General features: G+C 51.7%; 1 protein-coding gene across 2 annotated transcripts; it reads right to left on the bottom strand.

Annotated features, from left to right (window-relative positions):
- Nucleotides 1-3,809: 3,809 nt before the first annotated feature.
- Nucleotides 3,810-12,158, bottom strand: LOC119091506 (uncharacterized). 2 transcript variants are annotated; one of them, XM_037214315.1, is made up of 5 exons: nt 10,711-12,158; nt 10,320-10,495; nt 4,746-4,895; nt 4,332-4,472; nt 3,810-3,991 (listed from the first exon to the last, which is right to left on the bottom strand). In XM_037214315.1, the coding sequence occupies exons 2-5, from the start codon at nt 10,416-10,418 to the stop codon at nt 3,875-3,877; spliced, it is 507 nt and encodes a 168-aa protein (XP_037070210.1). In that variant the 5' UTR covers nt 10,419-10,495; nt 10,711-12,158; the 3' UTR covers nt 3,810-3,874. The 2 variants fall into 2 exon arrangements, with proteins under 2 accessions (XP_037070210.1, XP_037070211.1); XM_037214316.1 differs by lacking the exon at nt 4,746-4,895.
- Between the last annotated feature and the right edge of the window lie 4,222 nt (nt 12,159-16,380).

Below are 16,380 nucleotides of genomic sequence, written 5' to 3'. Positions count from 1 at the left end.
CTGAACAGTGTTCAGGCGGTCGTGTGCCCTGGCCCTTGCCGAGATGTCCGAGGAGGACATTCTCGGCGAGTGTATAGCTCAGGACGTAACGGAGGTAGTGCGCCTGCCGTCGCGCCGCCCGCAGCTTGGGCCCAACACCTTGCTCCGATTGCGTTTCCGGGGCACAGCCCTTCCGTCGTACCGCCTATGCGGGTACGTTCGGGTACCCCCGCGTCCCTGGATTCCCGCCCCGCAACAGTGCGCGTACTGCCATTGCGAGGCCCAGGAGCCGCGCTGCGCCACCTGCACTGGCCCTCACCCGGCCTGGGACCGACGCGCCTGCCCGGCGTGGCTTGAGCTCCGGGCCCATCTTAGGCAAAAGCAAACAGGCAGCGCTCCCTCCTCGCTCCTCCCTCCTCGCGCTTCCCCCCCCCCCCCTCAATACTGGTGCCTGGCCCACGCCGGCGGAGGCGCACGCCCGACCCGCCCCCTTTCGGGGTGGAGCGGAGAGCGGGGGTCTGATCCCGCCCATCGGGTACCCATTGGGGAGCGCCCTCATGGCCCGCACCCGGGCCCGCCAGACCTGGTCCCCGGCCCCTGAGGTCCGGTCCCCGGCCCATCACACCCGGCCCCCGGCCCCCGGCCCCTGAGGCTTGTCTCCCGGCCTCTCAGGCCAGGCCCGTCGTCCCTGAGACCCCCCTGACCTCCCCTCAGGGCTCATGGCTGATCAGCGGCTCTCGCCGTGCGCGACCAAGAGCCGCGCCGGACCCGGGGTCGTCCACGACTGGCTCCCCCCGGGCCAGCCTGGGAGCAGACCCATCAGGATCTAGTCAGACGACCTCCCCGTCCCCTGAGAGAGGACCACCACCCCGCCAGCTCTCCCTCTCGCCGCCCTCACTAAAGCTGCAATATTCAACTGCACATGAAGAGTTAGTGTAGTCAGGTATATCCTATAAGGTAAAACAAAATGAGCAATACCGACGATTCAAACAGCAAACATAAAATGGACCTAAAGCATAATTTATACACTGTTTCATTCAACCTTTCTTAAAACACCCAATGTTCTTCTAACGTTTCATAAAATCCGTAAACATGAAAATCGATCAAGAAACTAGTATAACAATGCTGCCTGTGTGAAACAGCCGCGACATCAGGCGTTTTAAACAGAACGTTTCACATTTGTGTAGGGTTTTGAACTGAAATAGCCGCCTTGGAGATCATTCGGTGCAGTTATCACTGTGATCACAGCCGTGCCCTTCTTAAGACAAAAACCCCCTCTAGTTCCTGAGCTACACACCCGCGAAGATGTGCAGACATTTTCGGGGAGACTATTCCCAGGACACCACGGCATCCATAATTCCATAACAACACCATCGAAATCCTGCTATTCCATTAGCCGAACGGCGATCAAGACCGATAAAAACAAAGCTGTCGAATCTTTCATATCTAGCGTTTGTGGGCACGATTTCCCGATAAACAGCCATCAGTTGGCTCTGAGTCTAGGTTGTGCAAGATACCATGCCATGATCAAACATTGCCGTACTGAGGAGCATATTTACAAAACAGAGAAATTGTGTTGTCTAGAACAGTCTTTTCCAATTAATAAAGTTCGCAATGGAAATTCTACCCCTAGTTCATAATGGGGCATCTAAGTTCATAACGGACTTTCTGGTTCATAATGAGCCTTCTAATTCACAACGGCGTCTCCTAGTTCATACCACGAGCCACCTTGTTCATAAATGTGGTCTTACGGTTCATAGCGGTGGGCTCCTAGTTCGAAAGAGGCCTCCGAGTCCATAACGGGGCTTCCTAGCTCATAAAAGGGGCCTCCCAGTTCATAACGAGGGCGTCCTATTTCATAACTTGGATCTGCTAGTTCATAATAGCGGCTTCCTTAATCATAATGGTGGTCCCACGAGACAGCAAAGGCCATCCTGATCTACAGCACGGGCTCCTTAATTCGTTAAGATGATCTAGTGATCCAGGAAATGGTCCTCTTGATGCATAAGTCCCATGAACCCAATTAGTATCGCTTAGCTCAATTATGGGATTTCCCTGATCCGAATTTTGGTAATCTGAATGAGGTCTTGCATGGGAAAACGGGCCGCCCGAAATTCTGAGGGCTCAAAAGCATTCTCTTGTCCCTCCATTCCTGCCGGCCGGGTGAGGCACTTGCACCCTTAACCCCCCCCCCCCCTCCCCACTCGTGGTTCGCCGCTTCTGTGATTGGACAAATAAAGCACCTTTAACTGAATGTTCGCCATATGGAGATCTGAGGCACGCATCAACTATAATGAAATAGGCTCAGTTTTAACCTTTGGTTTTCCTAGAAATTTAAAAAGTGCTCTAAACGACACAATTTTTATTTGTGTAAGTATGACACTAAAAACGTCATCGTTTGATTGCGTCATGGAACGCCTGAATGACGTCGGAGTTGCTGCCACACTGGCCGTGTTAGAATTGCCAATGTAGTGGAAGGGCTGACTTACTTGTAGTACTTCAACTTGCCGGGAGATGGGCATGTTTCCTGTACAGTTTTACTGAATCTGAATCGTGTTGCGTGCCTGTGTCTTGGCCGTTTCTCGTGGTGGTCTTGTTTACTTGCCCGTGTTTTTACATCGTTTACTTGCATTCATATATTGGAATATGGCGACTCGGCGAGTTGGCGAGTATATGGCGAGTTGTACGATTCCAACTCTTATTTTCGTCATAACTTGCAACACTGTCCAAAGTTCTGTATTATGTACCGCAAAACGTGATTTGTGTTCGAAATTTACGCGAATACATTGCACTGATTGAAGGCCAGCTGACGTCCGTTGACACCACAAATTGTACCGACGTACGTCAGACACGATGAATACGACGATCCCATCCCGATGATATATGTTTGCGGCCGGAGCATTCGCTTGAACCGCACTCCTGGTGTACGCCTCTACCTGCTCTGGTTGCCCGGATAGCAGCAACCCCCTAAAGGTCAAAAGTCATAAATTCATGATTTTCGCACGGTTCCGACAGGCAGTATCACATAGTCCGATATCGCTGCGACGCCTGATCACCGCGGTCTGGACCTGTAGTCCTGGTCCGGTCTACTGGACCTGTTTGCGTCGCGTCCGCCACCTTTTAACGATAAAAAGGAAATGTCCACATCGATGAAATGGAAAGTGAAGTACTGCTGTTTAATCATCGGAGAAAATGTTAGAACTTATCAGAGAGACTGCATTTAAGTGTCTTGAACATATTGCAGCATACCTCTTGTGCTGAGAGGTGTGCTACTCGTTGCAAGAACTTGACGATGATATCATCAGGAGCTGCACACCTTCAAGTCAGTCACGAGCGTGGCCTTTCCTTCAGATTCGTGCAAAATGTGGCCGCCTTGGCGGCTTTGTATTTGACCACTTATACACCTCAACACAACATGAGGGATCATGGTAACAAAATGTAAAAACCTTCGAACTAGAGAAAATCTCCGCCTCCCTTCGAAGGTCATATCACATCTGGAAAGCTTCCAGCAGCACGAACAGTTTGACTCAATTCGCGACCGTTCTCACACATAACGGGCACGTAGAAACCACTGGCTTATCGACGATATAATACGGCATGAACGTACGGTAGATGCCAACGTCCCGATCCTTAAGTCATCCGCCCTGACCACTGCAACACGGCAGGCAAGCTCTCACACTCGGTGAGAGCGCAACGTGCTAAGCTTACCCGCATCGCGGCTATGCTGAACTGTACGCGGCTAATTGCTGAACATGCTGCAGCTGAACGCCAAAACATGTCACCTCTCGTAACAGAGAAACAGATCACCTGTACACAACAACGGGCAAAGGCGACCCATTCACCAGGTAGTTGGCTGGTGGCCGCAAAGAACCAGCCGCCCCCATCAGGCGTGCCGTCATTTGGAAGATCGGACATCGTCCACGTGAAGCCAATAACTATGCATATGCTGCAGGAGGAACTGCTCCAGCATATCATCCAACTGCTTCAAATACTTGTCCGGGGTGGTGCCTTTCTGCAAAAGGCGTGGAGTGAAGTTAACATTCGGATTACAGATGGTTTTGTTGATTTCTTTTGTTCTTGGAAAACACGGCAGTACATTCGTTTGCTCAGGTCGGATAACTGAAAAGAATTATGACGGCATCGTCGCATATCTATAACATCGTTTGTCAGTCCGGGCGTTGGATATTACCGCGGCACTATACTACGCGACGTTGTCCACATGATTACCCACCCGTAAACGCTACTGTTGGAGATTCCAGGTCATCGCGTGTCTTGTTATCGATTACTCCATGGAACTCAGGAAAGTGCACAGAAGCATTGAGAGTCCTTAAATGGCATAACAATGCTCATACCTTAAAATACTGACGCTGGTCGACAAGCTTCTTCAGGGCATGGAGGAAGCGCATAAGCGTGGAGAAGTCTCGCGCGAGCAGCCGTTCCTTGATCTGGTCCAGACACAAAGGCCGCGGGATTTGATCGAAGTCGGCCAGCTCCTGCAACGCCAGGGAGTTCAGTGATCACCTACCCATGCCACGTTACCGCCCCAATGCTGAACTGCTGCATGCACAGCGAAGCACGGCGCAGGCGGATGACAACATGAGCAAGATCGTGCGGGCGAGGATACGTCGCTGCGTTGGCTCCGGCTACGCCGTTCAGGTACTTGCGGGGAGCCAGGCAGCCACGACAAATGACATGCTAAGCGAAAGGTTGGATATTTCCCACCCAACACCTCAACATCCAGGCCATGACCGAGGTCCTGTTCTCACCTTTTCCCTAATCGGTTGGCAAATATCAAAAAGGCTCTCGAGAAAGGCGCTTTTCTTGCTGAAGCCATCACGGACTTTTGGCCTCGCCAAACGATGAATGTGCTTCAGCCAAGCCCGAGAAAAGCTGGCATTGCGAGTGCTCCGTTTCAGCTGAGGGGAAACAACAGGGCGTCTGAGCCAACGGAAGAAACAGCGGGGTGGCTGACCAAGTAATTCGTTTTTGGATATACAACTGGATACATCCGTGTTAATGAACTTTTGGTGTTTCCATCCACTGGCAACTGAGCAAAATATATTCTTCCCCGGAGAGCAGCTGCAACCATAGCAGATAATGTCATTGGAACTGTGTCCACGCGCGTTTTGGGGACAGCAATTATCCACCTGACCTGGCATTAGCGTCTTGAATCTCAGCCAATCAAATCGACCGAATCAAATTGTTCCGGAAGAGTGCAGCATCAACATAACCGAGATGTGAATACTTGACGACGGTCAAGACAAGATGGTATTACGGTTTTTCGATGGAGAAGCCGCAGGCGCCAGCTGAAGCTGGTGATAGCTCAGGGGATCAAGAGCTGACCCGGTCCGGGACGGGCAACCCGCATCGGTCGAATTCATGTCGCGGACGTGCCGGTGGGGCGGCATGCTTCGAGACAGCCAAATTACAGCCAGCGCACGAAGATGATGGGGGGCGCGGGAATGTCAAGAAGAAGAAATACAAAGGCTAGATAATTGGCAACATGCAGTGCTATAGGGTCAAGAGCAAACATCACGTCTTCGCGGGAAGAACGCACTTAATTCTATCCATGCATGAACGTATCGCGCATCGTATAACACAGAAGTGAGCTCAATACTGTCCGACCCAGCGACGCCAGTAATCGACCGGGAAGCGGTCAATCGACAAAAGGAAGCGGCAATCACGCAGCCAAGAGAGTTAAAAGTACTTTCTACACTATTTCACAGGTTTTCAGCCTAGTTCGTTGCAATTAATAACATACCTAAAGGCTTTCGTCTCTAGCAACATTTTTGTTATTCACCGAAAACACACGAGTTCATGTGCATTAAGTGAAATCATCGGGTCTTGTCAGGCTCAAGGCCTTTTTATCTGCCAGCAGTCATTTGTAAAGCTACACACGAAAACTACGTATTCATGAGCCCCAGGATGCTATGCTCATGACGCTACGCCCACGCTCACCAAATAAATGTTGACATCGGAACATATTGAGGCAAGTGATAGAATGAGATAACCTCACTTGTAATTTGGTTAACTTTCTTGGACTTTTTAACTTTAACTTATTTGGAGGGTTAACAGACTGCTTTCGGCAACACGAGTTCACCGTTTACTACGTTCTACAATACGGCATCGTTTGATTATGTCATGAAACGTCTTTACGACGTGAGAGTCGTTGCAAGACTGGCCGTGCCAGAAATGCTGCTGTAGCGGACGGGCTAACTCGCTCGTAGTACTCCGACTTGCATAGAGATGGCGGCGTTTGCTGCCGCGTGTTTGCTGAAACCGAATATCGTTATGTGCGCGTGTGTTGTTGGTCCTTCCTCGCCAAGTCCTTGTATATTTGTCAGTGATCCATTTTTTACATACAATGATACACTCGATTACAGCGTCATTCTTAAGTTATCCGACCCGTCTTATTTCCGTTATAACCAGCATCACTTCCCAAATCCCTTTGGAATGTAGCACACAACTTGTTTGCATTCGCAACTAGCGCATAAAGCCTTAAATCGGCTGAGGGGTGACTGATGCTCGTTGTTGCCACGATTACTGCTAAAGCACGCAAGACACGAATGATTCAGTGGTCATATTCGTCTTGGACGTGAACACTACGTGGCCAATGAGATGGCTTTTTTCGCGTGACAGTTTTATGGCATTGTGCAGGCCTGGGTGACCTTAAAATAGTCGCACATGTTCGCGGACATCAACGTAAAAAGGGGGTTTAAGTCTAAAAAGGGAAATGATTGTGAATTGCAATCTTCAAATTCTCTTCAAAATAGCCATCTCAATTCGAACTCCATACAAATGTGGAACATTCCTATTAAAGGGAGTGCCATTTTAAAGATCATTCGATGCAGTTCGCAGCCCTGCCCTTGTTAAGACATGAATCCTCTGGTCCACCTGAAGACTGTCGCGAATATGTGCACTTTCGTGTAGACGCTTTGAAGGTGACCGCCACATGCACGATGGCAAAGAATCGTCACTCAAAAACCACCACCCCTTTAGCCATTCGGCAATTAAAGCCAATACAAAATGGTCGTCGAGTCATTCGTCTTTGGCGCACGTGAGCATAATTTCTGGAACCAACGGACTTCAGTTGGCTCTCAACCAATGTTATGCCTTCGGTGCAAATTGCAAACCTGAATCACGTTTTGCGCTACATAACACAGGAAGCTGGACGGTGCCGTCCTTCCTGCCAGAATGAGAGGCAGGCGATGCCATATAGCCTCAGCAGCTGCGTGCGTCGTCAAGTCCCCAATTAAGTTGGACGGTGCTGCTGGTCATTACTGAAATACAACTTGTAATCGAATAACTGAGAATGGCGCCACATCCGCGCATGTGAAAGCAAACACACAATACTAAATCACGGACAAATGTGCAAGAACAAGACGAGGAAGTGCAAGAAAAGGTGCACGCGATATCTGGGTTCTGGAAACGACGCATCCAGTACCACAACACTTCTCGAGAAGTGCACTTGAAGTGAGTCAGTCCGTCCGCTCGGGTGCAAATTTCACAAGACCACTTTGGAGACCCTTCTGACGTCATACTAACGTTTCAGTACACAAGCAAACGATGCCGTGTTGAGGGGGGTATTTACCAAATAGTGATTTGTTTTGTAAAGAATGGTCTTTTGTGCCTAAAACTATACACCTGCTCTCGAGTGAACTTATTCCATTCCATTCATTACTTACAAGAGAGCTTATTTCATCATATTTGACGCTTGCCTCAATGTTTGCAATATGTAAGATTCGCGCTAACGACTCAAATAATTGAGTTTATTTCATCAAATCGGAGCCTCGTTTTAATACCTTAAAGGGAATGTGGGGCATTGCCATTACGGTCAACCTCAAAATTGGTGTCCAAAGTCCCCCCAAACCTCGTGCGACCACCTTATGCAACCACCTTCAACCTAGATATTGCTCTGTGATGCTTATTTTAGGTTAGTGACTTTGACCTGCAAAGATCACGTTGACAAAAACTACACGATTATTTTGACTTTTGAATCTAAATGAGCGTCATGGATCACGCTAGACGGTATGTTCTCGGAAACAAAATTTTGATCTGGGTCATTTTAGGTCATTGACCCACTCTGACCTTTAAGAAGTTGGTGGAAAAATGTCTATTGCAGTCTTTGTTACACACAAATTCGACATTGACGTCAGAAACTACCCTGTACAGTAAAAAGCGGGCTGTTTTTTCTTGCTTCGGTCTGGCCTTCATACCGGACTCAAGGCGAATGGAATTTAGTTGTCATTTTCCTATATCATATTATCGCATTATCTTAGAGACTATGTCAGAGATGTAAAGCTTCGCGAACAATTCGATGTCACATCACATTGAAGGATTTCCCAGAAACTGCCTTCACTGACAGCCACGGCCCGACCTTGTCCTGCACAGGGAAGCGATCTTACAAGGCACACATTGGTCTATATGCCAAAATGTGATGCAGTCCAATGCCTAAAGCTAAACAAGTTTGGCGCGGCCACGCTAGGCCGTTTGGAAATGATAATGGAAAAACCTTTGTGGATCAAACTGATCCACTTCTGGACGCGTGTTGAGAAGCGTGAGGGTTAAGAATATTACGTTTGGATACAAATATAATTCGTATGAGTAACGGGTAGGGGTGGGTACGGACTTGTGGTAAATCACGGATATGGGTGAGCTTTGAAGCTTTCGAAATGACGGGCAGATATTTCAAAACGATCCTTTACTTAGAATATCTTTAAAAAAACGCACACCGGTGGGTGACGGCTGCACACAACAACTGACGCAAGTAGCGTGTTGATGTGGCAGCGAGACACCCTGACACATCTTGTCCCTCATTTGCACTGGGCGGAAACTGGACCGAACTTAACTGGGACCGTACTACGGTCAGCGTTCCTACCAGCCGGGCGTGATCACGAGCAAGCCCTGACCGAGCCTTCCCCCATTCAAACACCAACGTGTTCCGCATCCGGCACCTAAGGTGCCTACATAATAAGGTGCAGTATTTTGAACAGCGAGTGGAGTTAGCGCCTCGAATAGTGGCCGTCTTCAGGAACGGAGTACGAATGTCAATCCTGCTACATAAGAAATGTAGCTGCAGAAATGAAGAATAAAGTACAGTTCTCAGAAATGTGCGCATCGGCTGCAAACCGGAACAGTCTTGCGTGGGAAGTATGAGTGTGTGGAGGTAGAAGCTTCGTGGAAGACCCAAGCTGATGTTACACCGAAGCTTTCCACCGAGCCGACATCTTCATTATCTTATTCCATTCCATTTCCATCATCTGCTCAGCAGCAAGACCAGCCACTCCGCCGCAGCCAACCGCACCGCATCCCACAAGCCGCCGGACCGGCCGGCCTGAGAGGCAACGCCAGGGTGAACAGGCGGCCATCCGTGGGGACGCGACAACATCGCGGCCATGGCACCATGGGCACGAATGCCGGGCGCCGCCGCGCAACGCGCGGCTCGGCGGGGCCACACAAAAGACTAAGCAAAAGCGACGCAAAAGACAGCCGATCCGACGTCCCAGTTTTACCAGCAGAGCAGCGGAGATCGATAAACGTGTGTGTAGCTGTGAGTGTTCCAGGGTGCACTGTGGCTGCCGAGAGCAATGTTAGTGTTTGCGTATTGTGGAATCGGTTAAGGTATACGTTGTGTTTACCTGCCCTAGATTTAGCGACATGCTACGTCCGCTAGTTAAGTTTTTGGCCGGCACGCTACCTACGCACGCGTCATTTTAAGAGAGTTGCTGCACATTTGCATGGAATTTACCACTGAAATACCCATCCTGAAAATCATTTGATGCGGTTTACAGCCCTGCCCTTCTTAAGGTCCACCACCGGCTAGTTTCTGGAGTTCACACCCGCAAAGATGTGCAGACTTTTTAAGACTATCTCAAGGTCACCCAGGCATCCATGACGCCATGACAACGTCCTTCAAATCCGTTGCTGCATTGTCCATGCGGCGCTCAAGGCTAAACAACATCATTGTCGAGTCGTTCATATTCAAGCGTTAGTGAGCGAGATTTCCATACATAACGGCCGTCATTGGGCTCTCAATCAATGCTGTGCACGGTGTGATGACGTCATAAAACGTGACGCATTGAGAAAACATTAACTAAACGTAACCTGGGTCTCTCCTCATTTCCTGTATTGGCGCGAGACTGTGAAGGCCATAGTTAAGGGCTTGCGCGTACGAAAAAAATTATCATGGAACAGCGTTTCATAACCGTATGGTTCAAATAAATCGCCAGTTGTTACTGCCCATATCCTACATCCTAGCTACATAACTGCTTTTTATTACTGCGTGATAGCTTCGTCTGCATGGGCGGGTTCACATGGGCCCACAGTCCAAATCCTCTTACCGACATGGCCTCCAGGTTTTTGAAGTACATGGACGGATAGTAGGCTGCATAGAGCTCCATCAGCAAACGACGGGCTAACGTCATGTCCTCCGCGTTCATCTGGTCACCCGACGCGCCGCTCCATCGGACTCATGGGGGTCGGCATAACGCGGCACATCAGACACTGCCACGGCCCGCTGCGGACAAGAGGATCACGGCCGTCAAACACGCCACCGACACATGTCTACAGCTGCCACCGCAAGTGCTGGCACATGGCGACAGGCACAACGCTACGCGAATCACACGACGGAACAACAGAGCCGTACGAGCCTCAGCCGGACGGGAACGCTCTCAGCCAGCTGCAGCGCTCGACGCTCAATCTGCTCACCGGCCGTCGCTCCGGCGGGCTCACCTGTCAGAGTCGTCCGCAGGACCGATGTAGCATTCACGGTGGAAGGCGCGCTCGCAGTGGTCACAGAGCAGCAGCTCGCCACCGTCCCAACACAGCACGCAGTAGCTGACGTTAGGGGACTGGGGGCCGCGCTCCGGCGGCTGGTACAGCATTTCGGACGAGAAGCCAATGCCGCGCGGGTCCTCCGTCGAGTCCCACGCCAGGGCGGCATCACCATGCAGCACCGGGTCGGGCAGCTTCACTACGTGAGTCAGCTGGGTGGAGCCAACCGACAGCGCCGTTGGCCGACCCCCGGACGTTGATGCCCCCGACTGGTGCTCGCCGACTGTCGGAGGCGGGTTGGCAGGAGCACTGGTGGTTTTCTGCCGCGTACTCGAAATGCCCTCCACCTCTTTAGAGGCTGGAAGCGGGTCAGGCGTGTCATTGGAAACAGCCCCAAGTAGACCCCGGTTTTCCGCGCAGCTCAGCGTCTGCCTCGCGCTCTCAGAGATGGCCCCCGTCTGTTTCAGGTGCCCACAGGACGGCTTAGCTGAGTCCAAGTCAGCGGGGATCTTCTCAATCTCTCCCGAACTGCTAGGAGCGAGTTCGGTCTGACCAGATCCACAGGAAGCAGATCCAACCGTAACAGTGGACACAGAGACGGGTCTGGTCGGACCGGAGACCACAGGAGCGTGTCTGGTCTGACTCGAAACTTCAACAGCGGCTGTAGTGGTGCCTGCAGTAGCTCGGGCCTCATTAGGCCCAACATTTCCCGGAAACGCAGGACATGGTGCTGATGTCACGCTCCGTGCCTGAGCAGTGACACGCTCCGTCCCGCGAAGCAAAAGTGATGGAGGACCGCATGACGGGAGAGGAACAGAGCTACGCCTGTCGCTTTGCATCCTATCGACGGGTCGTCCAGCAGGGGGCTTGACACGCATCGCCGAACCCTGTCCTGATATCGAAGCGCCTTTGACCAGGGGTTCTCGTTCCACTTCTGTCCGATCCTTCTGACCGGACTTGACCAGGGCCTCCTGATCAGACTGCGTCTGGTTAGCTCCACGTTTCGCCGGCGCCCCGGACGATGGGACCGCAGTCGAGTCCGACACCTCCTCCGTCGATCGCGCGCCCGGCTGACTGGCACAAGTCGTCTGTGAACCTTTAGGTGGCGCTGCTTCGCATGGCTCCCCCACACGCTCTGTTATATTTGTCGAATCGTCCACACTTCCGCCTTCAGCCGACTTGTGCCGCCGGGCCGGCGATTCTCGTTCCCGCCCGGAAACCTTGGCCTCTTCACTGCTGCTGCAAACCCTCTTCCGTTGCGGCTCCTGCTCCTGTCGCCCCAGACAGGCCGCCTGCTCGAAACTGCCGCCTCGCTTTTCCGCCCGCCGCATGGAGGGTGTTTCTACCGAGGTTCGTGTCCTCTTGCCATCCTGGAGAATGTCTCCGCCTCTCCCCATTGGTTCCAAATCTACCAGCTGATCATGAACGACTACAGGCAGCGCAGGCGGATGGGGCAGCAGGACGCCGTTGGATGCTGTCGGAGCTGTGATTATGTTTGGCATGGTGATGGTAATTGGCTGCGCGATGAAGGGCTTCCCAAACTGCAAAGCCACTGCATCACTGGCGGTCGACAAACCACTCGCCACTGACGCTGATGGCTTCCCGGGCTGCGAAACCCACTCCACCACTAGACGTGATAACCTCATCCGTCACAGTTGCCGAAGACGCGATTCGACGTGTTTTGGCCTTCAGCTTTTCGTACGTTTTCGGCGTCAGCGTGCGTTTGACTGCGCATGTAGGCGATACTTCTGTAGGGATTGAGCCGGTTGGCCGCATCTCATCAGTGTTGACCGGCGTTGGCGACTCAGCAGATGGCGGCTTACTGGGGACAACCGGGGCTTGCTCGCATTCAACAGCTCCTATGATGCTTAGCAGCTCGTCAAGAGGGTCGGCTGAGGGCAAGTGACCCAACGCCGGCATGCTGTCCGTGGAGCTGGGTAACGGTGAAGCCTGGACGCTGCTGGCGGGATCCAGCGCGGAGGCGTCCGCATGGATACGGGTGAGGGTGACATCTGGCGCCGGAATTTCGACTCGGGGCCGTGGGGGATCCTTTTCTGACCCGGCAGGCGTCGAGATGGACGGTGTTGTTACTTCGCTGTTTTCCTTCCTTTGGGCCGCTTCAGAGGATGTCCCCTATAACAGAAAGCAATAATGAGGGATTAGGTATATCAATGACGGGAGTCTAAGGGTCGTCCAATCTTGTGTGGTCGAATGGTACCAACGACGCATATTTCACGACTGGGCCATAGAGACCCCATGCTAAAAGGTCTCTCCGGTGTTTCTGAAAAGCTGCCTGATGAAGTTTACTTTGAATATGCGGGATCAAAAACCACGTCATAGCACTTCTCTTCGAGCTTTAAGGCAAGACGTGAACCAATCCCACGCTGCAAGGCACGGGCATGGGATGAAATTTCATTTCTATACATCCTTTTGGCAGGATGCGCTTTTCTTGAGTCCTGGGATCAGGGACGTGGTTCCAAAAAGAAGTGTGGGAGGAAGGGACTTCGGGGGAAATCGCCGAAAAGGTCGCGTTTGCATGCGCCGAAAACTCAAATACAACATTTGTCAACCCATTCACAACGGAAGCAAAAGGGGAGCGAGCACAAAACAGAATGTATCATCATTGTCTGGATATGCGGCAAGATTAAAAACAACACAATCTCACCAGTCTTGTGCCCACCACCAAACACTCTAAGACTGTCCAATACTAGTCCTTACAACTACTCATCGCCACATCCCGACCACGGATGTCGCTAACTTTGTGCTGTCGACTACTGGTAACCATCGTAAGTCCAGTCTTAATCCACGATCCTATTCTTTTTACTGCCAGTACCTGCTGCTGAAAACTTTTCTGAGCCCGAAGTTCTGTTACTCTGGTATACGCCACCAGAGTGTTACTCCAAAACGCACAGCGGAATCTCCAACATGAAGCGGCATCAAAGTTCGTGTGCAGAACTTCACCTTGGGGACGAGTACCCCATCATTTCGTGAAACACAACTATTAAATTTGGGGCAGCCTTGCAGCCTGTCCACCGAGGTAAAGAATCAAAAGACACTTGTGGCATTACCCATGAGTCCCGTCGATTACAAGTTGTATTAGGAAACATGCCTGGTAACTGACGTTAAAACACAAATATTGCGAAGTACAAGCCTGCTGATCACATAGAAACAGCGTCGCCGTCTTTCTGGTCGTAAGAGGGAACCGGCTGTCTGATTTCAAGTTAGATAACGTCATTCTGAACTGTATGAGTACGGTGTCCAAACGGGGAGTCATCAAAAAGTCCACCTCCGCAGCGTGCAGTGTTCAGACCGTCCAGGATAGCACCATCCAGTGTTCATAACGTCCAGAAAACGTCCAATTCCGTGCCCATTGGGGGCGTTCATTCCTGGAACTCCGTGCTAGGATAGAAAAGTCCAGAGATGAGCACCCTAACCACTTATCACCATACCACCATCGTCCCTCTGCGGCACAAACTGCACCCGTCTCAACTCCAGACTGGTGTTGCTGGACCCCAAATTCCACACTTCGGACGTTCTGAAGCGTAAAAGGAAGAAAGCGTTTCAAGATTAATGAAGTGGATGCCGAATACAAGCTCACGATTCTCCCGGCTTATTCAGCTTATCTATCACAAACCAGCTCGGTGACATACACTCGACTCCGCTGTTTAGATGGTGAGTCAACAGCGCATTTAAGCGCGACACGTGCGTGGTGTTTTGCGTGACGTTTGGCAGGCAGCTGAACACATCCGCAGTCAACGTTTGCTTTTTTTTTGCTTCCTGGTAACTCGCAACCAGGAGCGTGGTTCCCTATGTAATCGCAGGGGTTTCACACAGCCCCCCCCCCCCTCCCCCCGCCGTAGCTTGGGGTGCAGCCTGCAGATTTGTGAGGAAGTGAGCCAAATTTGGAGATAAACCAGTCCGATGACATATTATCATGGTACTCTTCGTTGCATTTTCATCGCTCAGCCAACCAGCTTATTTTGGTAAACTACGCCCGTTTAAAGCGTACTTGGTCGAAGAAACGAATGGTTTGCAGGCTGGGCCAATGAACGTGCCTCACCAGGGAGTAGTATCTGGATTAACCTGATAAGACAGCCCCAACCTCACTCTTGGAGAGAAAAGGCATGTAGAATTCAGAATAAGTCCCGTTTGCAGGAGCGTGTGAAAAATTGTAATTGGAGGAGGGAGAGGAAAGTCAAATAAAATCACTAACAATATGGGTTAACGTGCCGGGACCTGGAGATACATACGCGCGCCTACCTGGCGCAGACACCAAATCAGTCAGCCTTACATATCTGTCATCATTTCCTTCAAATACCAAATACCGCGGAGCATCTTATCCATAGCCCACAATACTAAACAGGTGCTTTCCACGAGTACCGTGCAGCTTCTGCTGAATAACCAGCTATTTCCCATGACACGAGCCAAGGATCAAAGTTTTGACTCATTTAATGCGCGTGCTGCCAAGGGCGTGCTGACGCGGCGAACTTTGCGCGCTCAAACAAAACGTCCATATCGATGCCCAGTGGTTAAACTGGGCAGCACTGTACTGCATGACGTCACTCCTCGGCTGAGGCGGGCGAAATCGGTCCCGGTAGCCCTCTATCGGGCAATATCCCAACTAATAGGTGAAGGGTTGCGAGGAAGTGGGGCGGTAACCCAACCTGTGGATCTCACGTACGCTGTTTTTTCACGAACACTGGACTTTATGAATCCTGGACTTCATGATTCTCCTCTGTCCAGGGGTTTTGGACGTTTTCTGGATGTCATGAACGCCGCACGCTGCGATTCTGGACTTTTTGGTCACTGAACTTCATGAACTCAGGACGTTTCAATACGCATCCGTCAAAACCCACCTGGACGGTTTCGTCCGTATCCTGGTCAGCGGAGAGCTTGCGCTTCCGGCCCAGCCGCACCCGGAACCTTTTGTCTACACATATTTCGCCAATCCGGGACGGCAGAGGTGTGGCAGGGTTGTGCCAGGAGATGGTCGGCTCTGGAGGCTCCGGCTCAGCCGCTACGCGCTGCGCCGCTGCCGCGCCTTCTCGCGCCGTCTGTTGCCGCTCGGAGGACGGCGACGCCTCGCTTTGAAGAGCAAGACAGCGATGGGTCTGAGCTGGTGCCGCCTGGGGCTGTGGCGCCTGAGGCTGCGGCGCCTGAGAGCGCGATGCATGAGGCTGAAGAGCCTTCTGCCGCTGCACTCGAGACTCAGGAGCCTGTTGCCGCAGAGCCTCAGCCTGAGAAGCCTGTGGTCGCGACGCCCGAGGCCAGGCTGTCTGAGACTGAGGAGCCTGAGGCTGCCGCATCGGTGTTGGAGACAACTGGTGGCATGGTGGCTGAGGTCGTGGCACGCTGTTTGACATCTGTTGTATCTGCGTTAGCACCTCTTGCACACCCGCAATGGGCTGAGCCGACGCCGGGACAATTACGGCCCACTGAGTTGGATTCCCACTTTGAGTGATTGTCCCACGGGACTGCATGGAACTGAGACTAAGAGGTGGTTGTTGGGCGTGATTTGTCTGCAATGATGTCGACTGCAGCCCACAATGCGGCGGCATCCGCTGCTGCTGCTGGTGGCCGTGGTACTGGGGGACATATTGTTGCTGTTGCTGCAGGGTATGTCGCTGC

The sequence above is a fragment of the Pollicipes pollicipes genome, unplaced genomic scaffold (genome assembly GCF_011947565.3).
Source record: "Pollicipes pollicipes isolate AB1234 unplaced genomic scaffold, Ppol_2.1 Scaffold_3447;HRSCAF=4054_pilon_pilon_pilon, whole genome shotgun sequence".
Classification (NCBI taxonomy): domain Eukaryota; kingdom Metazoa; phylum Arthropoda; class Thecostraca; order Pollicipedomorpha; family Pollicipedidae; genus Pollicipes; species Pollicipes pollicipes.
Note: the sequence above shows the minus strand (reverse complement) of the source record. Positions and strands in the feature narration are given on the sequence as shown.